General features: G+C 43.2%; 2 protein-coding genes across 2 annotated transcripts; both read left to right on the top strand.

Annotated features, from left to right (window-relative positions):
• Positions 1 to 1,189: 1,189 nt before the first annotated feature.
• LOC130211979 (G-protein coupled receptor 26-like) lies at positions 1,190 to 3,711 on the top strand. Its single transcript, XM_056443026.1, has 3 exons — positions 1,190 to 1,863; positions 2,012 to 2,125; positions 3,474 to 3,711. The coding sequence occupies exons 1-3, from the start codon at positions 1,190 to 1,192 to the stop codon at positions 3,709 to 3,711; spliced, it is 1,026 nt and encodes a 341-aa protein (XP_056299001.1).
• A 3,733-nt stretch (positions 3,712 to 7,444) lies between these two features.
• LOC130211735 (carboxypeptidase Z-like) lies at positions 7,445 to 13,816 on the top strand. Its single transcript, XM_056442705.1, has 11 exons — positions 7,445 to 7,687; positions 8,153 to 8,182; positions 8,530 to 8,904; positions 10,460 to 10,687; positions 10,786 to 11,024; positions 11,417 to 11,578; positions 11,726 to 11,884; positions 12,343 to 12,478; positions 12,664 to 12,803; positions 12,943 to 13,042; positions 13,265 to 13,816. Exons 1-11 carry the CDS (start codon positions 7,615 to 7,617, stop codon positions 13,615 to 13,617), a joined length of 1,995 nt encoding a protein of 664 aa, XP_056298680.1. The 5' UTR covers positions 7,445 to 7,614; the 3' UTR covers positions 13,618 to 13,816.
• Positions 13,817 to 24,130: the final 10,314 nt, after the last annotated feature.

The following is a 24,130-nucleotide window of genomic DNA, read 5'->3' as shown; positions in this document are numbered from 1 at the left end:
ATGAACACCTAACGAACAAACAAAATATGCCATGACATGCAAAATATGCCATGGATGGGAAAGGAGATTGAAGATGTCATCATTTCGTTTGTTATTTTTTAAAATTTGTATTTCTTCTGTGCTATTGGTTGATCAGTTGCTTGATTAAGGGGGTTTTGGTCAGCAGTGGCACTGTTCAGTGCCCAATAATAGTTTGTACTAATGGTTGAATGCACTTATTGTAAGTCGCTCTGGATAAAAGTGTCTGCTAAATGACATGTCATGTCATGTAATGATATAATCTAGGTTTCCTCCTAACTATAATTCTGCATTGTTATTCAACTTGAGTCATAACGACAAAAACCCAACTGTGATCTCTTGTATATTTCTGCACGACAGACATAATTCTTTGGGTATCGTGCACAGCGAACCAATAGCCACGGCGCCATTAAATAATTAATTTTAGGAAAAGGTATACATCTGCCTCTCCCGCGCTCGCGTGCACCTGCGGTGCCATTTGGTTGCTGGAGGCAGATGCGTCTCCAAATTTCCCGCTGCTAGATTTTCTGCGCGCCCTTTTGCTTCCAGACCCACGTGATGACAATGCGGACGACTCAAGAAACTCGCATCTGAAAAACTTTCTTTACGCGGTGTGATTGACTTGTATTTGTGCAAAGAAATCAGACACCGGGCGGAGGGGACATCAAACCCGCGCACAGCAGCGCTCCAATATGTCGGACAGACGGTGTGAGTGTGTCTGTCTTGTGACGAGGGCGAGTCGTTCCCACGTCTCTGGGTGTGATTGCCGACTCTCCACGTGATAAGTAAAACACCATCAGTCATTTCCGTGAGGCATGCCGGTCCTCCTCAGTCCCCCTACCAGATCTGCCTCGCGCCCTGCATCACTTCGCCAAGCTCTCCATGCACCTGTCGGACGTTAATGGGAAGAAATAATCGACGCGTTCGAGGAGGAGAGAAAGAGAGAGAGAGGGAGAGAGAGAGAGAGAGAGAGATGGTGGCGGCTGCTCGCTTCAGCACGCTGGACAGCGCTCGTGGAAGTTGGAGGGGACGCACGCGGATTTAATTGGAAAGGGGGGAAAAGAGAGTTGTGGAGAGATGAGCGACGGGTGACCATGCGGTTGATCTGAAATGCGCACTGCTACCAACAACCGGCGCGCGTAACCCGAGAGCGGACTTCCCGGAGTGAGACATGGACTTTGCTGAAACCCTTTTGGCTTTGTTCATCATCGCGGTCGCGGTCGTCTCGCTGTTGTCCAACTTGTTGGTGCTGCTATGTTTCATCCACAGCACCGAGATACGCCGACAGGTGCCCGGCGTGTTCACCATGAACTTGTCCTTCTGCAACATCCTCATCACTGTTCTCAACATGCCGGCCACGCTGGTGGGGATTATCAGGGACCAGCAGCCGTTCGGGGACTGCGTGTGCCACACGGTGAGCTTTCTGGAGACTTTCCTGACCGCCAACACCATGCTGAGCATGGCGGCTCTCAGCATCGACCGGTGGATAGCGGTGGTGTTCCCGCTCAGTTACTCCACCAAGATGCGCTACAAGGACGCGCTGATCATGGTGTGCTACTCGTGGCTGCACTCGTTCACCTTCTCCCTGACCGCGCTGCTCTTCTCCTGGGTCAACTACAACCACGCGTACGCGTCCTGCACCTTGCAGCCGCGCGCGCAAGAAGGCGGCGACCGGATCAAGTTCGCGGTGTTCACGGTGGTGTTCCACGCCACCAGTTTCATCCTGTCGCTGCTCATCTTGTGCTTCACCTACTTGAAGGTGTTGAAAGTCGCTCGGTTTCACTGCAAGAGGATTGACGTTATCACCATACAGACTCTTTTCCTGCTGGTCGACATTCACCCGAGGTATAGTTCACCCCCCAAAAAATGCTTTGCTCATGAATTCATAAACGCATGTTTATATATATATATATATATATATATATATATATATATATATATATATATATATATATATATATGTCACAGTCTAAAAGTCTTTTGCTGTCTTCAGCGTCAAACAAAGATGTTTGGCGGAGCAAAAGAGGAGAAAGCAGAGAGCCATAAAGAAGATCAGCATCTTCATCGGTTCCTTCATCATCTGCTTTGCTCCTTATGTAATTACAAGGTAAGTCGGATTGATATCCAAGATTCTCATTGGTACACAGTAAATTACTGTGAAAAGAGACACTTGACCATTAGGATCATGGACGCAAGCGTTATAACTCCCAAAATGCATTGCTTTGACAGTATCAGATATATATACAGTTAGTTATAGAATTCCACTGCAAATTTACAGCAAAGTCTTACAGTGCAGTTACCCATAACTCATCTAATTCTCTGCAACACTCCTGTACGACAACTTCAACAAATTAAATAAATGGCCTTATAGTTTAACAATAGGTGTGATTCATAAACAGCATCCCTTCATCCACACTCATTAGAGTTGTTGATGTCGACAGAAGATACAGATCCGTCGCTGCATTAGATCAGATTAGATTAGACACAATTCAACACCTGAAGCCACAGAGTCTCCCCGGACCACAGAGGGCTCATTAGTCGCATCATCCGGATTATATACTGAAAAACACACAATGCAGGACAATAAATACCGAGCAGACAAGAACTTAGTGGCTCCCAGAGAAATAAGGAAATGATTCAGGGTTTGTCAGCCAGATGTGCTGCTGATGATCCATCAATTTGACATCCGGGTGGGAACAGGGAGAATACATTAACAGGGAAGGAGAGACGGAGTGACCTCTGACCCCAGAGCCACTGGAAGCATCCCGAGCCACATCTAATGATGCTGATTCATAATCATGCTTCTGCTTTTATAGCATTCATGAACATGAGTTACGGGCAAAGCATGACATTCTTCGCTCCCGGTAACCTTTTGCTTTCACACATTTTTATCCCGTAACATCAATTAGCAGATCATAAAGTACTGGACAGGGCGCTGAGGCTTAAGGTTACATTTCTAAAAAGCCAAAGCTGTCCGCATTATTGTTTCACTTGAAATACCTAAAACATAAATCAAACAAGGAAAATAAATGAAAAAAACCTACATATTATTATATGTTTTACCTTATAATGATGGTCTTTGGAAGGATAAAGCTTGCCTGCACCTTCTTGTGCAAATGAGTGTTTCTCCTTTGATATTGGCGGTTTAAGCTGTTTTCTGATGCCTACTTGTTACAGTGTGTGTTGTATTTCACTGTATCTCTTTGCTTTATAAGGAGACCTTTTGAAACGTCCACACAATTTATAAAAACTAAAAAGAAAGCTGAAATTGATGGATTAAAATGTGAAGACCATCTCCTGCTCTTAAAGAACTTCCGGCTATAACCTGCCTTCCCTGACCATCCAGTCCCTGTGTTAAAAATGTCTCAATTCACTTTGAATATTTAAAAAAGAAGAGCTCTTACTTAAATATGTACTTTGCCTATATACTTATGTTTCTGCTGCGGCCCATTCAGGTTGGCCGAGCTCATTCCCTTCGTGGACATCAACCGCCACTGGGGAATCATCAGTAAGTGTCTGACGTACAGCAAGGCTGCCTCCGACCCCTTTGCCTACTCCCTCCTACGTCAGCAGTACAAGAAAGTCCTGGTCACCGCCGTCAACAGGCTGCTGCGCCGCGACCTGTACCCCTCGTCCGGCCACAACAGCTCTTTGGACACGGAGAACGACTACTGTCTCCAGAGGATCAGCTAATGGAGAGACGCGGCGGAACCGACAGATACGCACCAGAGGCCCACAAATAAAAAAGGTTGTCTCTCGGAAGAAGGCGGGGCGGGAAGGAAGAAAGAAAAGGATGAGGAGGGAGACGGAGAGAGGACGGAATATTGTTAGACAGGGGGAGAAAAGAGAGCAGAGAGATATAGGGGGACAGGTTGTGGGAGGGGGAGAGGAGGAGGGGGGGGGGTAGTGGGCGGGGGGAAGAATGAGAAGACAGTAACGAGGGGGAGGATTGAAGCGGTGAAGGAAAAGCGCAGATATGGAGCGATGGGGACGGTGTGGAGACGTCGACCTCAGACTGATCTGTGATTCATCGGCGACCCCCCCCCCCTTCCCCCCCCCACACACACAAAACGACACAGGTGCGCACACAGATCAGACAAATCAATTTCATCCGGTCAGTCATGGGGTTCAGATTGGATCCACACAGCTGGAGACGGGCGTCTTCTTCCCCTTTGAGCCGCATGCATAAAGTGGCCTTCTTGTACACACAAGCGACCACTTTGTAATGAGTTCCGCAAATCCACACGTGGTGACCTTCTCCCACGCGACGCGGGGAGGAGCTGACGGCCGACAGGTGCCGGGGCCGGAGATGTGAAAAGAAGGAGCGGCCATGTGGCTCCTGGATTACGTACTCTTGCTGCGGGCGTGCAGGAGACTCGACTGCTGCATATCATCGCCATGTTCTGTATGGACCATGTTAGACTACTCGGCAGGGTCACATCACTGAATATTGATGCACTTTGTCTAATTCTCTCAGAGCTGCTATAGTTACAGGAGCCAAAGGCAAGTAACATTGACACGTGGTATCAAATGGAGAGGCTGGTGATATTCTATGTTCTGTGTATGGAACAAACGGGTTAATGAAAGAACTGCACTTATACCCTTTGGTTTGCTTCTGAATCTTCATCTTATAAAACGGGTCGTGGATGTTTATTTCCATTTATTAAACCAGGTTTCATACTTTTTTTCTGCAGCGGTAGGTTTTATCAAACATAACTCAAAGGGACTATTTTCATATGCGGATTAATGCACATGGCGCACATGGTGACTATGTAAAGTAGCATGAGGGGTATGTATGTTTGGGTTATGATGAAGAAGGAAAATGTAACCCTGCAGGGCAACAGTGTGATGGGTCTTTACCAATAAGGACTGCTCCTCGTGAGGAAGAGGAGTACTGGAGAGAGGCCGTTTCACCAAACTCCAAGTTCCCCTTTGGCTACACATTTATTAGTAGGATCTATTGATTATTGATTGATTTCTTCAAAGTAAGACAAACATAGAATATCACTGACTTCTCCTTTTAAGCGTGCGTTTGAAGCTGAATGTCGTAGAGATAGCCCACGTTTGACTGAAAAGTATTTGTACGACTGCTTAGTTTTGCCAGTTGACTGGAGAAAATGTTTCTATGGATATTTACAATATGTTATTAGATATTTTGCATTGTAAAGAAACAACTGTGTGTCTATAGCTAAAAGGGAAGCTATGTTGTGTAGGATGCTTTCAAAGTGCTTTAAACACACCTTTTTGTGTACGTGCCAGATTTGAATATTTAAGTTTCTCAATATACTTTAACCAGAATAGCTGCTTTATTATTCTGTTTCTTTTCGTTGTATTTCATGCACATGCTTATGTCTCCCCCTGTAAGCCTCCTGCTCTTCTTGGGCAGTGTCATTAGCTGTAAGTGCACTAAAAGCTGTCAATTCTAAAGCTATTCAAAATATGAATGTTTCCACAGTAAAGTCATTGAATCGAGATAAAGCGCTTTGATTCAAATTTGTAAGTTTGTAAATTAAATTTAAGCAGTTAAAGATCTTGGACACTAAATAAACAATATTAGGTTTTTTTTCCACTCGAGATGAAAATTATGATCTTTTATTCACTCTTTTAAATTGATGGATTCAGTTATATCTGGAAGGAAGCATACCTTGTTGACCGTCGTCACATTGTTTTGTTTGCATCTGCCTCGTAGCTCTAATTACATCAAAGATGATACGGTGTAAATGTTTCTGTTGCAGTCGCATTATTGCCAAGTGTAATTAAAGAGACGGGTCAAAGATCCTTTTTTGCCAATTAGTGATTCTCATTTATTCTGCCTCGGACATAATTTTATGCATGGAAACAGACCAACAGTAATTATTTGCAGCACGACGTGAAGGAATCACCAGCACCTCTGATGCCAAAGGGTTCATGCTAAAAGCAGCTCACAGTGGCACTGAAGCCGGTTTTTGGCAATATTAACACGTTATATGATGAACCCTGATCACCGGAAACTGCTAAAGGAGGAAATAGCTCAGTTTTAAAGGACAACAACTGAGTGTTAAACCCATTTGAAACTGTAAATATGTGTGTGTGCGATAATCTGCACAGTACAATATGTATATCGGTCATAATTCCTATTTCTTTCTTGGATACAGTATGTCTACCACCCTCAACTCACTCCACTCTTTAGAGCCAGAGGACTCAGCTTGCTATCACGCTCCTCAATCCAGTCTTGAACCCAGGGGTCCTGCCATTGGTCCTGAGCCCGGGCCGCCCGCCCGCCTGCAGGATGAATAATCAATGTGTCCTATTATGCTAATTCAGATCAGATCACCTTGAAGGAGAGAAGACGCTGTAGTTAGGTAGCATGACAAAATGCTCCTTGTGTGCTTCCAGAACATCAATTTAGGATGTAGAGTTGTTCACTTGATGATGGAGTTCAATTGGTAGGAATCAGGTCAGGTGGCAATCACCTCGGCTGAGTGTTGGAGACGATGTATGAATTCTCTTGACAATCAGAGATGTAGTTCGGTCTGATGACTATCTCGATATAATCTTTGTTCCTGAAAGGAGATATTTAGGGTTGTTGATGGCTGCATCTCCCACCAGCTCAACAACGCTGCCTCCCTTTTGCTTTGACTTTGATTTTCTGGCTGGAGTTTAGAGATATCGTTTGACCCAAAATAATCCAGATTTAATCATAAAAAATAGTCCAATCAGAAAGGTGTCACAGTGGTCATTAGTGTTAGCCTAAAACTGTGCACTCGGATGTATCTGAGAGCACAGAACAACACGTCATTCCAAAGCGTGGCCCAGATTGTGCACGAGGTCTTCCTGTGATTAGGATTCACAGCAATATCCCACAGACGTCTGCTGTCATGGCTGATTGATACGCATGTTTGCCTATAGGACAGAAACAATCAATCAAAGCACAAAAAAGAGAGAGAAAGGGAAAGTTGTATATAATTTACACACAACATCAAATTATCAAAAGGCGGTTAAAAACTATCTCAGCTGCAAAATGTATCATCATTTCTTAAAGTCAGAACAGAGTTGATATTTTCTTATTTAACACTAATTACACATATCAATTTCTGAATAAAGACATGGTGTGGGCACAACAAAAGTGCTAATATTAATTAAATCATTATGTGCATGGGTAGTGACCCTGGTGTCCATTATTGGTCATGTGACTGAAGAAGGCAACTGTGGATTATACAGTCTCTCTAGGGAAGGACAGCTCCAATTAAACCAGGTGAGAATATTAAATGCACATAGATCATCAAAGGGGACATTTATTCTTTCAATATTGTTATTACAGAGAACAAAACTCCAACTAAAGAGAAAAACAATTAAACAAAATATATATATATATGTGCGCCATATGTGTCAAAATATGACGTTACGTCCTCAATTGTCATGCAAATGTGGTTATTTCACCTCGGAGGCGCTTCCTCTGTAACTTGATAGTTGTCCTCAATACGTGCAACGCAGTTCGGGGGAATCGACGCGCACACCCTCTGGCTGCTGCTGCGCGCGCGCGCGCGCGTGTGCGTGTGTGTGTTTGTGAGGTGCCACATCGAAACGGAATCAAATAAATCCCGGAAGAGGAGCACCATGCTGCTGATCCTGCTGCAGCTGCTGGTTCTCGTGTCGTGTGATCCTCGACGTTGTGACCCGAGCTTTCGAGGTAAAGTTCCTGCAGCTTTACGCGACACGATATACTTTTATTACTGACGCGTCACTTGCATCCGGGACCTGCTGCAGGCATTTGACACATGTCCTGGCCTGTGCACGTTGGAGTTCTCTAAATTCAGAAGCGGACTTTGATGCTGTAAAACTTGTCAAAACAACAACAACAAAACACTTTTAAAAGTAACTTTTAAAGGCACACAACGACAGTGATTAGACTTTGGCTTCAACTTTTCGTGGTACTAATATTCCAGATGATGCTTTTCAACTTTTTATGATTTAATATGTACAATCTTATCAAATATGTTGAACTTTGGTGACTTAATGATACGTTTAGACCGACATGCATGTTCTAAAGCTGCTGAGGCACCAGAGAGAGATCAAGCAGAGTATTAGACTACTCTGCCATCTAGTGTCTGCCACAGTGTCAAACTCATTACGACATGCCGATGTGTCTTTGCAGGACAGTGCAAGACAAAAGTGGAAAAAAAACGTAAGTACCCTTGGGCTTGTTATGTGTCCAGTTGCATCGCTGTGAGTCATGGTTTAAAAACGAAAAAAGAAAAGCGGATGAGATCATAAGTCTCACTGGGCGTAGTCTTAATGGAATCTGGTCCGAAAGCCATGTATTTTTAGATGATCAATGACGGTTTGAAATATTCATATACTAATTTCCAGAGATAATAGAAACATTTGTGAGGTGTATGATTGAAGACAGCGCGGCGAGACTCATTATTAAGTGTGAGATCCATATATCCGGACCCTAGCTCTAATAAGACTGAGGAAGTGAGATTGCTCATCATTTACTTTTAAGTAGTTTTTTTTGTCTTTCCACCTCAGCAAAATGCACGGATGTGTCTCTGTCCTACTGCGACGACATGGCCTACACTCAGACCATGTTCCCCAACATCCTCGGCCACAAGACCCGCAAAGACGCCGAGGCCGGCGCCGAGTACCTCCTCATGAGCGTGGTGCACTCTCTGCTCGGGGGACAGTGCAACCCGGAGATCCGCATGCTGGGCTGCTCCGTGCTGGCCCCGCGCTGCGAGCAGGAGAAGGTGCTGAAGCCCTGCCGCACCACCTGCGAGGCGGTGCGTAAAAGGTGTAGTCACGCTTTCGAGGGCATAGAGATGGCGTGGCCCTACTTCCTGGACTGCGACCGCTTCTTTGTCGGGGATCAAGAGGGATGTTACGACCCGCTGGAGGGCCTCAGAGGTGAGAAGGAATCGCAGCGCGTCGGTAGTGTGACCTTAGTGAGCTTTTTCGGTTTCTTTTATGACTTAATACACTATTGTTCAAAAGTTTGGGGTCACCCTGAAAATGTTATGTTTTCCATGAAAACTCACTTTTATTTATCTAATGAATTGCAAAATGAATAGAACATATAGTCAAGACATTGACAAGAGACTTTGAAATATTTATTTTGTTCAAAGGAAGTACCGGTACAGTTTTATAGCTTCTCTCACCAGCATAACTGTTTTCAGCTGCGCTCACATAAAAAGGGTCTTCAAGGGTTTTCTCCCCCTCCGCTAGTCTTCTAAGGCGTTAACACAATATACCACTAGAACACTGGAGATGGGCCTCTGTAGAGACTTCATTAAAAACCAGAGAATACTCATTTACCACATTAACAATGTAGAGAGAGTATTTATGATTAATTTAATTTATCTTCATTGAAAAAAACATTTCTAAGTGACCCCAAGCGTTTGAACGGTACTGTATATTCTTATTAAAAATAAATATTTCTTTTTTTATGACCCTTTTTGCAAGAGGAACTCAAGAAGGTGAAGTCCTATTGAGTTTCAATAGAGCTCCATCTGGTTGACACCCGTGCTCATGTGGATCAAAATACAGTCCAACTTGAACGCCTTATTTCCCCACATAAACCTTCGCTATCGTCATTGTTTTTATTAGCAGTCTAGCCGTGCAAACGGCTCTGTAAATCGCCACATAAATGCAAATGCTGTCTGACAGTACTCATGTGTGAGCCACGTGAGAGCGTGGACAGCAGGAACTGAAGCAGGACAGAAGGAACTGGTTTGGGCATTTGTGTCCAGTACAACGTGTACGTGGCTGCGCGAGTCTTACTTCCAAATAAATGAAGTGTCTCACCTCTTATTGAACGGCAAAAGTTTTCCAGCAATGTTGAATTTAGTTCAGATGTCTGGCAGCAGGTCGGATAATTACTCCCATATTCCCATTCATTTCAATCTGACGTCCTTGTTTCTGTTTTGGTATCATGTGACCTCCTCCCACAGCGATCCTCTACAATGTCTACGCCGCGTGCTCACTCAAATCAAATCCAAAAAAAGAGATGGAAATGGAGAAGGGTATGGCTGCTGCCTACAAATGAACTTGTATTAAAGGTCAACGGGTCCGTTAAACTTGCATGCATTAGTTTAAAAAGGAAGAAGATTGAACCCAGAATGACATACTTAAAATAACAGTTTTACACGGTGCAATTAAATCCGTGGTAGTCTCCGAGCACGAAGGCCTAATGTGGTCCATGTGGCCGTGGAGCTATTGTTGGTGTGAATACATAAATAAGGGCCGACATCAGCCATTTTACCGGATCCATGTGCCAGCCGTACTGTATATCTCCCAATTACGCTCTTTGGCCTCTGCAGTACATACCAGACTCTTGAAACAATCTATTTATAGCCTGGCAGCCTCGCAAGAATGTAGACGGCGGCTTTGTTTGATGGATCTAAAACATGTCGAGTCACTGTAATACCTAAAAGGTCGTTGGTGTTTTTTTTCTCCTTTCCAGCGGAGCAGGATGGAGAGGCTGTCGACAGCATGGAGTCTCTCCCCCCCGAGGAGCCCGCCACGGCGATGCAGTTCACCTACCACACCGACGCTCAGATGAACAGCATCCTGAGGAGAACCGAGGAACAGTGCTCCGACATCGCCAGAACCTACAGCATCGGCCGCAGCACGGAGGGCAGGGAGCTGCTCGTCATCGAGTTCTCAGACAACCCCGGCCAACGTGAGACGCGTGAGTAAAGCTTGTATTGTGTGTGTGTGGAGATGAACTGCATTCTTTCTCATCATCGAGGAAGTGAGACCAGTGACTGTAAATGCGGTCCTCTGTAGTCGAGCCGCAGATGAAATACGTCGGCAACATCCACGGAAATGAAGTCCTGGGCCGCCAGCTGCTGGTCTACTTGGCTCAGTACCTGTGCTCCGAGTATCAGCTGGGGAACCAGCGCATCCAGACCCTCGTCAACACCACCGGCATCCATCTCCTGCCCTCCATGAACCCCGACGGGTACGAGTTGGCGGTTTCTGGACTCCAGGACAATAACTACGGTGATGATGAGGAGGAGGAGGAGGTTGGTTCTCCACCGTCGCATATGAATATCGCCACGCAGTTTGTTTCTGGATAAACGCATTGCAGAATATACCTGAGCTCATTATAGAGCAACAACATCCATGTAACAACCCCAAACTATCCAGAAGGCATATATTTATCATTCACAAGTATTAAAGTAATTTACCCAGCAGTTTATGGAACTGTTTCTCATCCAGATGTATAAATGCCATGTCGACTGAAGGGTTGTACATAAATACACCATCAGTCAGGCATTTTCAAATCTTAAATTCCCTTCGATTACTTTATGCATCATACTGTTAAAATTCAACGTCACTTAAATCATAAATACTGAAATGAATAATAATAATCGTCATTGGCTGATTGGGAAACACCGACGTGTGACTTCCTCAGGGTCCCAGATACAATTCTGGGAACGTCGGTCGAAACAACGCTCAGAACATCGACCTGAACCGAAACTTCCCCGATTTGACGTCGGTCGCCTACAGCCGACGGAGACGGAGCCGCCATCGCACCGACCACATCCCAATCCCAGACTATTACTGGTTTGGTAAGGTACAGTGTGAGCCCTTATCCACAGAGGTCGTGAAGTCAGTGACGGATGTTTTATTGTCCGTGGGTGACGTTCCTGTACCACTTCAAATCCAATGAACCGATCGGTTTCATGTCTTGATCCAAATAAGTCTGAACGCTGCATTCCAGGTCGCACCGGAGACTTACGCCGTCATGAAATGGATCCGCTCCATCCCGTTCGTGCTCTCTGCTAACTTCCATGCGGGCGACCTGGTGGTGTCCTACCCCTACGACCTGTCCAAACACCCGCTGGAGCGCAACATGTTCTCCCCGACTCCGGACGACGCGGTGAGCGGAGCTCCGTCAAACACATCGGCATCGAGTCCACAAAAAGAGAGGAAAGGAAAACACGACATCACTTCACTGTAATAATCTTAAAATTAATAATAGCTCCTTCGAGTCGAATGGAGTCAGCTGAGGTGGTTCGGGCATCGAATTCAGACGCCTCCCGTAAGAGGTTTACCAGGCACGTCCACGATCCCCCAGAGTGAGCTGGAAATTGTTGAGAGGGAAGTCTTGGTCGGCCTGCTGGGTCTGCGACCCGACCCCACGTTAAGCGGATGAGAATGGATGGCTGAATAAGAGCTGATGCAGATAAACATGACTCTTTGACATCCGTCCAAATAAAACTTCTTTATTTTTCCTGCGTCCTTAATCTTGGACCTATATATATATTTTTAAAAAAAAGATATCGTCTATTATGCACTTTAAGAAGAGAAATTACCCTCAGGCTCTTTATTTCTCAGGTATTCAAGCTCCTTGCAGGAACATATGCAAACGCCCATCAGACAATGTCCAATGAAAATGCCCGATGTGGACCGTCTCGTACGAGCAGCCAGAAAGGAACTGTTAACGGAGCGCAGTGGTCCAGCATTACAGGCGGTGGGTTGAACAATTGAACAAGAACATTGAGTGTAGCAATAAATGAGATGTGAGAGGAAGCCACTAGGTGTCGCTGTAAGACCAGTCCTGATAGGGCATCAGGGAAGCAGTGAGGAGGGTGAACCATCAGGACGCTTTCTCATAGATTTCTACGTCAAGCCGTTTTGTTTTCGTCCCCCTATCAGGCATGCAAGACTTCAACTACCTTCACACCAACTGTTTTGAGGTGACCGTGGAGCTGGGTTGTAATAAATTCCCCGCCGAAGAGGAATTGTTTACCGACTGGGAAGCAAACCACGAGGCTTTAATCGCATTCATGGAAGCGGTAAGAACAATGATGAGACTAACATGCCAAACAAAAAAATAGAAAGAGAACAAAACATGCACAGGATGAGAGTAAGAAGTCCAAGGTGATGGAATATGAGCGGGTGGGCATCTCCTATCTGTCCTGTGTTGCTCCTCAGGCCCACGGAGGTATCAAAGGGATCGTTACAGATGAGGAGGGGAACGCCGTCAACGGTGCACGAATATCAGTCCGAGGAATACGGCATGACATCACCACAGGTAATCACAACATCAGCTGCTAACACGATGAATTAGCCAAAACTATGACATCGCTTTCTTGTGCATCGTTTTTTGACTCAATGTGTTCCATTAAGGAGCCCTCTAGCCATTTAGGATCACACTTCCCAAAAGGTTATGGGGCTTTTAGAGATAACAGAATGGTACAAATTGGGGCACTTGCAAAGTTGTAAATATTTCTCCCGTCCGTCCTATTTGAACCAGCTGAATACGGAGAGTACTGGCGCCTCCTCTCCCCCGGCGTTCACATCGTGACCGCCTCGGCCGCGGGCTTCTCCAGAAGGGTGAAGAAGGTCCATCTGCCTCGTCACATGCTCACGGCGGGCCGGGTGGACTTCGTGTTGGAGATTGATGCTCTCGACACGCAACAGGTGGACGACACCGTGCTGTCAACGGGCACCTACCAGCGCTTTGACCCGTACAACCATTACGAGCACTACACGAGGATGACGGATTTGAGCCTCGACCCAGAGGAGAGGGCAGAGAAGCCCTGGTGGTGGAACTACTTCGTCCTGCTGGGAAACCCCGCACCAACATGGCTGCTCAAACACTATTAGAGGAGATTATCTATTTCTATAGTAGACACACACACACCAAGCTATTGTGCAATGAATGTGCTGCTTTTTAAGTGCTCTGTTTGGTCCCAACATTATTTCACTTAATACAAGAATGTAAAACACAGTTATAACGATTTTACAGCAGAAATAAATCACTTTTGTATCAATTTATTGTATTAAATCCCAATGTGAGTCATTACAGCTGCACTTAATCCCTCTTTTCTTTGACATTATGGGAAGAAAAGTTTATTTGTTCAGCGAACAAAAGCAACATTAAACACTTCTAGTTGGTAATGAGACCAGGAGGCCACTAGGGGGCAGGCTGAGTCAACTTCTGGCCCAACTGACGCAAACCATGAGGTCTGGTCTTTCTTCCACAGTGGACACTTTGTACAAATAGCAGAACTATTTTCTGTCCAGGTGTGTCTTAAACAATACGCTCAGATATTTTATAAGGATACTTTCTTTTACATTTGTTTCTGTGTAACTGTTGCCGGGCAGGTTAGATGCTTTAATTCAGAATGTAATATATTACAGCAAATAATACAGTACTAAAGTTGGTTATAATTAATGAATTCATATTTTTAAAAGCCCTGAAAAAAACATTAACATACAAGATCTCATCGGGAAGTATTATATACTTGGGGTCATTATGACAGTATATGGTAGTTCCACCAAAGTCTGAGTTTCCCAACTCTGATTCTTTTGTGTAAATAAAATTACTTTTGGTAAAAGCATCAAATTGTTCCACGAAAGGCAAAGGAAGAACAAATATTTTTTTGTATCAAATAACTTTTGTCTTCTTTCCGTCCCAGTGATTGTCTTGCGACAGCTCAGCTTTGTGACTGGAGAATGATGCTCTCGACACGCAACAGGTCTGATCTAAATACAGACTTTTAAAACTCTCCTTGAAGCAAATACAACCTGCGTGTAACGTTTATTCCGTCATAACTGGACTAAAAACTCAAAATAATGGCAGACAAGGAAGATGAGAACGAAAACATGAGGATATAAATCAAGATTGCCAAGTAGACTGAGTATTTTACGGGTCTTTTTAAAAAACAGAGGTAGCACGCACCAAGTCCAGGTATTAGCAACAGCAATGGAGAACTGACAAGAGGATGAGGAACGTGTATTGTGCTGCAACCAAACTGGAGGATCTGCTTGAAAGAACCGAGACGAGAAGAAAGAAATAAAAGTAACAAGCTCAGCCAAATGTATCTTATGCAGCTCCAAAAAAAAGCAAACACCCAACAACAACAACACAAATTCACCTTAGCAAAGCCAAGTGGACACAAGATCGGCCCAATGAAAAGGAGTAAATTGGAGTAAAGCGTGCTCGAGCGTTGCCACCCTCAGGGTCCAGTGAAGTCCCAAATCCTATCAACAAAACAGCTCTTATGTGAGGTCATAAAAGAAGCATGGGAAAAGCAAATTTACCCCGGCATAAAGGTCGAGGAATACCATTACACAGTCACAGAGATTAGTCCCTGAACGAGGCGACCCGACGACGAGTGAACAGAACACCGGGCTCCTCAGAGGATTTACTAAACACAAACACACGATTTGGCATCGAGCAGCTGAGGAGAGACCTCCATCCACAGCAGAGCTGGACTAGACTCTACGTGGTTGCACTATCACGTGATGACCTGTGGAGACACCGTCACTGTGTTTCTCCATGAAATGAAAGCATGTTTTTGGATGTGTTATTTTCATTAATGGTGATAGTTTGTATTGCAATGTACATCTTGGGTCCTTCCTCAGCCGACGCAGTTGCCAGTTGTCGTAGAGATGGTGCATCATGTGATCACTCGCTACGATAACAATTGGTTGTGTATTGTCTCCATGACAACAAAGCAACTCCATCCATAGAGGACGGACACGGGATGTGGGCCTTTCTTTTTTTTTCTGGCCCAAACTGTTGTTTCTAAACTCAAAGAGGAATCTGCCAACTCAACTTATATAACGAGCTTTAAAATGAGGTTAGATATATCTTTATGATGGGTTTAGATAACATTTATTTTGTAAGTAGCCCACTAAGAGTGAACCGCTGCTACATCTTTTTTGTAATATTGTGCATTTTACTCCGTTACATTCACAGGTATCAGCTATCATACATCATCGATAGCAAGACTCAACACTGAACTTATTCATCCGTCCTTTTCTCTGCAGAGATTTTCACGTCAGAATTTGATTTTGTGGCTTGTTTTGAGAGTTTTTACCAGATCAAAAACAGAGCTTTAAATAAAGATGAAAACAAGAGCATTTGTCTCAGTTTGGCATCAAAGGATTATTTGTTTACAATGTAGTCTTTGCAACCAGTGTTATGCGTTGAAACATTTAAAGGTAACACAACAACGCTATTGTCTCCTCATTAATATTATATACATGGTCCATTGCATCATTCAAAAACTTGCACCACGAGTGCAAAGCCTTTCTTATACAACACATTAACACAAAATACACCGATTTAGCATGTGCTACAGTCCAGTGTGAGAGCCGTGCAACGCAGCCATCACTAATGCTGTTAATTACAGCTGTGTGGTCACGTCTGGTGTGGAAAAGGCTTATTATAGAAATACAGTGTGCAGAGAACCCCATGACTGCTGGTGTCAAGGTCAAAGGTCATTCTAAATTATTGTTACACCATCTGCTGGTGCAGAGCTGCACACTAAAACAACTTATAATAATAGAGGAATATCTAATCTAATCTAACCAGCTAACCAGTTACTAGTAGTATTCATGATCTTCCATTATAGAGCTGGAACGTTCCATTCTAAAGAGAGTTCCATTCTGAAGAGAGTTCCATTCTGAAGAGAGTTCCATTCTGAAGAGAGTTCCATTCTGAAGAGAGTTCCATTCTAAAGAGAGTTCCATTCTGAAGAGAGTTCCATTCTGAAGAGAGTTCCATTCTAAAGAGAGTTCCATTCTAAAGAGAGTTCCATTCTGAAGAGAGTTCCATTCTAAAGAGAGTTCCATTCTAAAGAGAGTTCCATTCTGAAGAGAGTTCCATTCTAAAGAGAGTTCCATTCTAAAGAGAGTTCCATTCTGAAGAGTTCCATTCTGAAGAGAGTTCCATTCTGAAGAGAGTTCCATTCTAAAGAGAGTTCCATTCTGAAGAGAGTTCCATTCTAAAGAGAGTTCCATTCTGAAGAGTTCCATTCTGAAGAGAGTTCCATTCTAAAGAGAGTTCCATTCTGAAGAGAGTTCCATTCTGAAGAGAGTTCCATTCTAAAGAGAGTTCCATTCTGAAGAGAGTTCCATTCTAAAGAGAGTTCCATTCTGAAGAGAGTTCCATTCTAAAGAGAGTTCCATTCTAAAGAGAGTTCCATTCTGAAGAGAGTTCCATTCTGAAGAGAGTTCCATTCTAAAGAGAGTTCCATTCTGAAGAGAGTTCCATTCTGAAGAGAGTTCCATCCTAAAGAGAGTTCCATTCTGAAGAAAGCTACATCTATTGTTCCAAACACACTGTTAACGTTGACACCTGACTTTGATTGTCCTAATAGAGTGAAACGTCTTTATTTAATTATAGATTTATTTAGTTCTCTCTGGTCCGCTCACACTCTGGTGTGTCACATTTGTAATTGTGTCTAGAATTGTCCAGCACTTTGGGAAATGACAAGATGCAGACATCCCCATCAGAACCAGAAGATGAGGTGTAGTTTCAAGTTTGGGTAATTTGAAGAGGCCCGATTGGGAAACTCAAAAGTAGAGTAAAAGGTTAGCCACTGTATGGGTCAGGGGTGTGAAGAAAATATCAATACACTTTAGCATCGTGAGTTTACTTGTTTATTTGTCTTGAGGATCGATCTTTAAAAGCTCGATCCAGTATTTATCACATTATATTGAATCGTAACCACTGAAACATATCATTTTCAATACACAACCCCATGTTGGTGTCTTAAGAGAAAGATGTTTTTCTTTCTGGTTTTAGGTCCTTAGTTTTTCATTCTCGATATTGTCTTTATGAAGATCTTCAGAACAACAGGACTTGATTGAGAGTCGACATCAGCCAAATATTCACTGACTTTGGAGGTTATTTTACAATGCGTCTTTGTGTTGCTGGACACCAAGTTTCACTGTCTTTGTTTTAACATGCACATAATGGTTCAATGCGTAGCGGTGAGATTTAATCACATTGCACGAGAGGAACAAACTGGGTCTATACTCGGAAATAAGATGAATACATGATAAACTGTCTAATGCTGCTGGCATACCTCAGGCATGAAGAGATCCATGAGATCTACATGGAGTGCACGTCTAAAGACATCGGTACTATATGCTCTGTAAGAATCTGACAGGTGGAACATTTAGACATTTTGAGAGATTGTCTGAGAAAACTTACATATTTAGCTTTAAGTACAATACGTGGACCTGTCAGCTCAGAAAAGGATTGTTCCGTTGCTTCACAAATTCCCCTCTTTAAGGAATGTTGAAACTTGTCGATAATGCCACCACGGTCCCTCCTGAAGAACGTACGGAGGAATGGGACTGAAGTCTAAACCAAACACTGTGTCCAACCGGGCCACACAGGTCACATGATATTTCGTGAACATACGACAATTCCATATGGGATTGACCCTGTTTTGCTGCTCGGGGACCGGTTCCTTGTGTTGCCCGTGTCAGGTGGGGTTGCTGGCTGGGTCACCAATGACTTGGTGAGGCTGAGAAAGTAGCAAAGCGTCGGCCTGAGCTGCTGCCGTGTTGTATAAGCATCATGCTGCTGCCAAGTAGGCAGGTGACGCCTCATTTCAGCTCAGTGGAGCTGTTCTCAGAGGAGCTCAAGATCAGTTTGTAACTACGACTGTTAATGAACGCTTAGGTTACCATGGGAATATAGTGCGACTAGGTGCCAGTATTGCAGCAGGGGGTTACTTTTATTTCACACTTTTTTAAATATTTAATATTCTCATCAGCGGATAGACAGAGAGGACAAAATACTGTAGATTTTTTTTTTAATCAATAAAGAGAAAAAACAATTAATTCATTCTTTCTATCAGCTTTTGCTGTAAATGGACATCATGCTTTGTATTTTGTAAAATGGTCAATACTGGGAGCATCCTGGTGGCACATGTAATCAGGCACTAAAGTATTTCAGCCTTTGTTGTAAAGTATCACACTTTTGCTTTACTTACTCCCTAAGTCTTTCCTCTGAAAGATAATTTTAGAATAGATATAAGAATATTTTTAACAGCAGCGCTCCAAGGAGTCGCACAATAAACCAACTTGAGGGATGTGCAGATAAAATATTTTCTGCATATTCAGTTGTAAAACAAAACATTTATTCCCACAACAGCACTTAAAACACAAAGTTTCCAATTGATGAGCACGGTTTTTAAGGAGGATTACAATATATTACACTATTAAGCATTCAGTCTCATGACAGCTACAGGCTTTATAACAGTATGACATAGATTGCTGGCTTCTTTCAATTCTTTTTGCTTTTAAGTTTTACAAAAGAGCTTTTTTGATCTCAAGTACAAACTCGATCACTGTAGAAAATGTAAATTATATCTAATCAGTAAATTGTCTTACCAGCCAACGAAGTTCTAATGTCGGACTAGTTCTCTTGTTAGACATCTGCATGTAGAAATAATCCTGATTTATACTTTTTGAACCGATTCCCTGCCACTGAATTGGAAAAGTTGAAGATTGCTCCTGTGAAGTCAGGATTACACTAACAATGCTACTGACTCCTGTCTAGCGAACTGTGACGTTTTAACAGCAGCCAGCCATTCAATTAAATATGTTTGACAAACTAAGTACCAAAAATGAGTCTGTTATGACTAACAATGACACCGCATCTACAGAAAACTAAATTTCAGTGACATTTCTCTTCTAAACTTCCGTGATTCATAAATTACACCCACGTTTATTGAACATCAAGGGAATACCTCGTAATATACTCTCAAACATCACACCGTATACTTCTGCGATGTTGTGGATGTAACTGAATTCTCTTTTGGGCCCTTCGAAACTCCCATAATTGCAACAACAGCATTTCATTTCCTAATAATGGCTCAATGTCAAGTCCAATTCAGTCTGCCTGTTAAGTGGCAGCAATTACCAAATGGTACATGTGCAGACAACTCCTCCGCTGGGTGATAATAAGCCACTTTCTTTGTTACAGACCCCGAACAAACTCGGGGGGGAAACACGCGAAGCAAAGATAATGCGACCAGTCAAGCGCCAGTGTGTACAAAACTCCACCAAAACGTTGTTGTAGGAAAACCCCGCAGCTATGACAGGAGCTGGTCCAACTGGGTTACGGTGATTCCACTTTAATAGTGTTGGGATCCCAAACCACAACAGCATATAACAATAGAAAATACAGCTGATCGATTGTGAGTCACGTCCTCCACAAGAAGAGGCTGATTGACTGCTGGTGTGTTTATGGACTTGGGAGGTACGTCGTGGATTGGAGAGTTTCGTTGTTGCGTTGCGATGTTGGTATATTTGGGGTTTCTCCTTCGGCGTGACGGTCAGAGGTCACCGTGCAAAGAGGCCACACAGGCTTTAATTTGACCTGCGGACTCAGATGAAGAATCATGTGTGTTGACATGTTCCTCCTGAGTTTGATCGTGTTCATTTGTTTTGATTCATTCCTGCAACGCTTAGATACTCTCTTATACCTCGGGATCAGAGGGGAGATCTGTGTGGACATGGCCTGTTCAGTCAAGTCACAGGCCTGGTGGACGAGGGGCAGCGCTGACCCTTAAATCTACAAAGATTCAGAATGTTTAGGAACCAAACTTCAGCATTTGGATATTAAAGAAGAAACACGGTTACTAAAGTCGAAAACCTCTCTCATTTATTAGTGCGAAAGATGTCTTTCTGGTTATGAAACAAGTCTCCTGTAAGAGTCTACAGCCAATGCTAGCTGCTCTGCAAGGCTGTATTGTACTGGACTGGACTCTACTGTACGGTTCTATTCTATTCTTGACTGGACTGGACTGGCACAGGGGTGAATAGGGCTAACTGCTAGCATCGGCATGCTACCATTTGCCCTGTGTTCCCAGGGTCCTATATATATTCTTGATATAAACCAACATTGTAAGCAGTGGCTCAGGGCTATCTTCACAGTTCAAGAGCAAAATAATATCAGGAGAGGGGCATTTAAAATCTAGTGTGTTGGTTTGTTTGTCTAAAAAAATATTTAATGAAAAATATCAAACAATGCACATTAGAGGTGTGATTTGTTTTCTTGTTAACATGTCATTAAAAGTATTAAAAGATGGGGAATTTGAGACCCATGGAATACAGAGTATGCTTCTCTCACAAATGCTAATGCTAATGTTAATGCAAGTCATACAGCAGACGTTGAGATGTTTTAGTCTGGACAAAAATAAGTTTTTTTAAAGACTTCTTTTTAACAAAAGAAATAAGCCTTTGTGGCTGCCTGCACGTGTCTCCTGACAACACAGGTCATATTGTGTTCTCTTTACCTTCTGCTTTGAACAGCGTGCTCATATTCCAGTATCATGCTCTGGTTCTTTTGGCCTGCTAGGAAGCACACGGGTCTGTGTGCATGTCCGGGATGCCGATACAGATAAGTCTGCTTTGGTGTCAAGCTTCATGGAATAAAGTAGCCTCAAAACAAAGATTTTTTTTGTCAGTACTTTCCAACGGAGTGAGCATCAAACAATGTGGTTCTCTGGGTATTTGAAAATCACACCCAGAGAAGACTCGGAGGCTGCGGGATTGATTGATCAAGTTTGAGTTTGCGTGTTTAAGTAACGACAGTACCAGAATGTATGAATATTAATACATAGACTTTCCTTCCTGGAGTTACATTCATTGTGTCGGAGAGGAGGAATGTGTTGTCGCACTATCGGGTGTTGTGTTACGCTGCTTTCATTTCTCTCTTCTCGGCTTTGGGCCTGGACTCTGCAGTGATCTGGGTTCTTCTGTGTTTTCTGTCATTTGCCGATCAATTGTGCAGTTTTCAACACTAGCTTGCACCTTTCCCCCTCTCCTAACCTTCATAAACTGTAATTGATTAGCGAGTGAGGGCTCTAAATGTTCTATGTGTCCACGTCACAAACTGACTTCATGTTTAAGAAGTCAGTATTAAAACTCGAGAGCATTACTGTATTCCAAATCACATACTTTACTGTCTTTTTACTTTTAGTACTTACTGCAGCTGCCCTTACAAACTATGTTATTATTCATACAGCATGCATTCAATACCCCTTTGTTATAATATTGCACCTTGAACTTTGACCCTCTGGCTTATATTTCCACTGGGCAGAGGATTGTGTGTCAGAAAAGCTGGAAATGCAAAAACATATCTATTTTTAAGGATTCCAATGAGTTGTTGAAGTCAAAAAGTGTCAGATTATTGTTGTTTTGGGTATTTCTAAGACAAGAATAATACAGAAAAAAACATCAACCATCTCTTTTTTCAAACACAGACACACATTACATCACTGTTGTTTTGAAAATGTGCAGTTTTGTCATCGATGCATATCAGAGTCAAGAGATTGATGATTACTCTATAATCTAAATTCATGCTATGAACATGTTTACAGTAGGGATTAATTTGGCTGTGTTGGCTCTGTTGTGCCTTTTTAAAACTCATTTTAAATTCCTTATCATACATGAATATTCTCAGCAAAGCGTAGTCTATAGACACTGCCGCATTTAAGGCCAGTATAAAACATAAATCACAATTGAAATAAGTGTTCTTGATCTTAATGCACATCACTGCTGTGTCCCAGGGATAAAACATTTAAAAGTCAGTCATGAAGAAGACAAAGCCCGAGGGCTCTTGAGGCCGGGTACATGTCTGCGATGCACCCGGCTACTTTAGCTGTCATGCAGCAATATCTCAGAGCCTTCGCTGGGTGCACTGATGCTTGGCTTAAGCCATTTAACATGCGCCCTGGTTAACTGAAACCGACAAAACTTCTGATTCCAGCCTGATCTTAGAATAACACCCACGGCGACTGCGAAGCTGTCTTTGCCCATTTCATCCGCCCCGCAGAAGAAGATGCTTTCTGATGTTACAACTGTTCCTCGGAGAATTAAATTAAATGGAAAACATTCGGATAAAGAGAAGAAATCTGATCCGGTTGACAGTTGTCGAGTGGGAGGAGAGACTCACTACGTATATACTATTGCTCCGAGAGGAAAGGCAGTGCAGAAGTGCCGTAACATGAATAAAAGAAGATGGCGTTTGGCCACTTAAAGCCAATGGGTGCTCCAAAGGGTAAAGTGTTGGATGACTTGCCAAGGGTTGCTCTTTGCACATCGTAGTTGCCCAGAACCATCAGAGCAGCAGCACTGGGCGATGAGATGTTTACAGCCCAGTAGAAATGTGAAAGCCGGGCGTTGGAGGAGTCAAATCTGCTCATGACACTGGACACGATTTCACTGAACAGTACAAACACAAAGGGTGTCGGCCTCGACGATGACGAGTTGTGCAACACATTTCAGCTGGTGGGTTTCCTGGAGATGGACTTTAGTTTCTTGTGAACCGCTCGGTTGCAAAGACAAAATGTCGCAACGTGCCGCCTTGACGGGTGAACATCTTCACCTCGTTAGGAAGTCCTTTTGGGAGATGCTCGGTGGGAAACATCTGATGCTGCTGTTAACGGCACAGCCAATGGAAACACTATAATCCTCCTAGCAACTGGGAAAAGGTGAAGGAAACGTAATGTGTGCACCAACACGTGTGATTAGACTTTAGAAGGCCACCGTCAGTTTAACATCATAAAGAGAAAACTAAATGTTTACTTTCATGTTTTAAATTGACTTGCATATTTTAAACTCTACCCATTGCTTTGTTCTGCTAGAATATATATTTATAGACAACTGGTTGGTAAAATTGTAGTTGTTGTTGTGTATTTTATTCAGTCAATCATTGCAATACAATATTATTCTATATAAAATACAAAACAGAAAGACTGAAAAGGTATAGGTAGAAGTAAAAAATGCTTATATATTTGTAGCAGGCCTGAGGCCGCCACCTGTGGGTTTCCCCCCCCAGCACCAAGGATCCGCCAGACAGCAAGAGGCGTTGTTCAAAGACATGTTTTATTCCGCACACACGACACCGGGCAGACCGCAAAACACGCACCTCTGCTCACCTCCCCCTCCACTCTCAAGTGGGAGCTTTTATAAGGGCGGCCTCGGCTGCTGACTGATTGCCAATCACCAGCAGCCGAGGCCAAATCAGACACAGCTGCCACAATATTCCCCTCCTAAATTATTATAATCAAATAAATCAGAAAATTAATGTAAGCATTTAATTCATTTAAATCAAATGTGTTTTGAAGCAATCCCGTCTGTATTATGTTTCCTATGAAATTAAAGAGGAAATGTTGTACATTAACATATCTGGTCAAATGTATATATTTTGAATGCATCAGTAAAATCTTATGTGACGTATTTAATTTGTTTAGTGATAAAACATCCAATCTAGCATTTCCATATATGCTCATATAGGACCTGCAGCAATATTACACTGCAGCGTCAGTGTTGTCTGCAGCATCCAGCAGTAGATAACTCG

Source organism: Pseudoliparis swirei, chromosome 21, assembly GCF_029220125.1.
Source record: "Pseudoliparis swirei isolate HS2019 ecotype Mariana Trench chromosome 21, NWPU_hadal_v1, whole genome shotgun sequence".
NCBI classification, from domain to species: domain Eukaryota; kingdom Metazoa; phylum Chordata; class Actinopteri; order Perciformes; family Liparidae; genus Pseudoliparis; species Pseudoliparis swirei.
Note: the sequence above shows the minus strand (reverse complement) of the source record. Positions and strands in the feature narration are given on the sequence as shown.

What these genes read in the sequence shown, in the direction of transcription:
- LOC130211735 (XM_056442705.1), top strand. Translation starts at nt 7,615, where the DNA reads ATGCTGCTGATCCTGCTGCAGCTGCTGGTTCTCGTGTCGTGTGATCCT. An exon ending in GACAAAAGTGGAAAAAAAAC is followed by an intron (nt 8,183 to 8,529) that starts GTAAGTACCCTT and finishes TTTCCACCTCAG; the next exon opens with CAAAATGCACGGATGTGTCT. An exon ending in ACTATTACTGGTTTGGTAAG is followed by an intron (nt 11,579 to 11,725) that starts GTACAGTGTGAG and finishes GCTGCATTCCAG; the next exon opens with GTCGCACCGGAGACTTACGC.
- LOC130211979 (XM_056443026.1), top strand. Translation starts at nt 1,190, where the DNA reads ATGGACTTTGCTGAAACCCTTTTGGCTTTGTTCATCATCGCGGTCGCG. An exon ending in CTGGTCGACATTCACCCGAG is followed by an intron (nt 1,864 to 2,011) that starts GTATAGTTCACC and finishes TGCTGTCTTCAG; the next exon opens with CGTCAAACAAAGATGTTTGG. An exon ending in GCTCCTTATGTAATTACAAG is followed by an intron (nt 2,126 to 3,473) that starts GTAAGTCGGATT and finishes CGGCCCATTCAG; the next exon opens with GTTGGCCGAGCTCATTCCCT.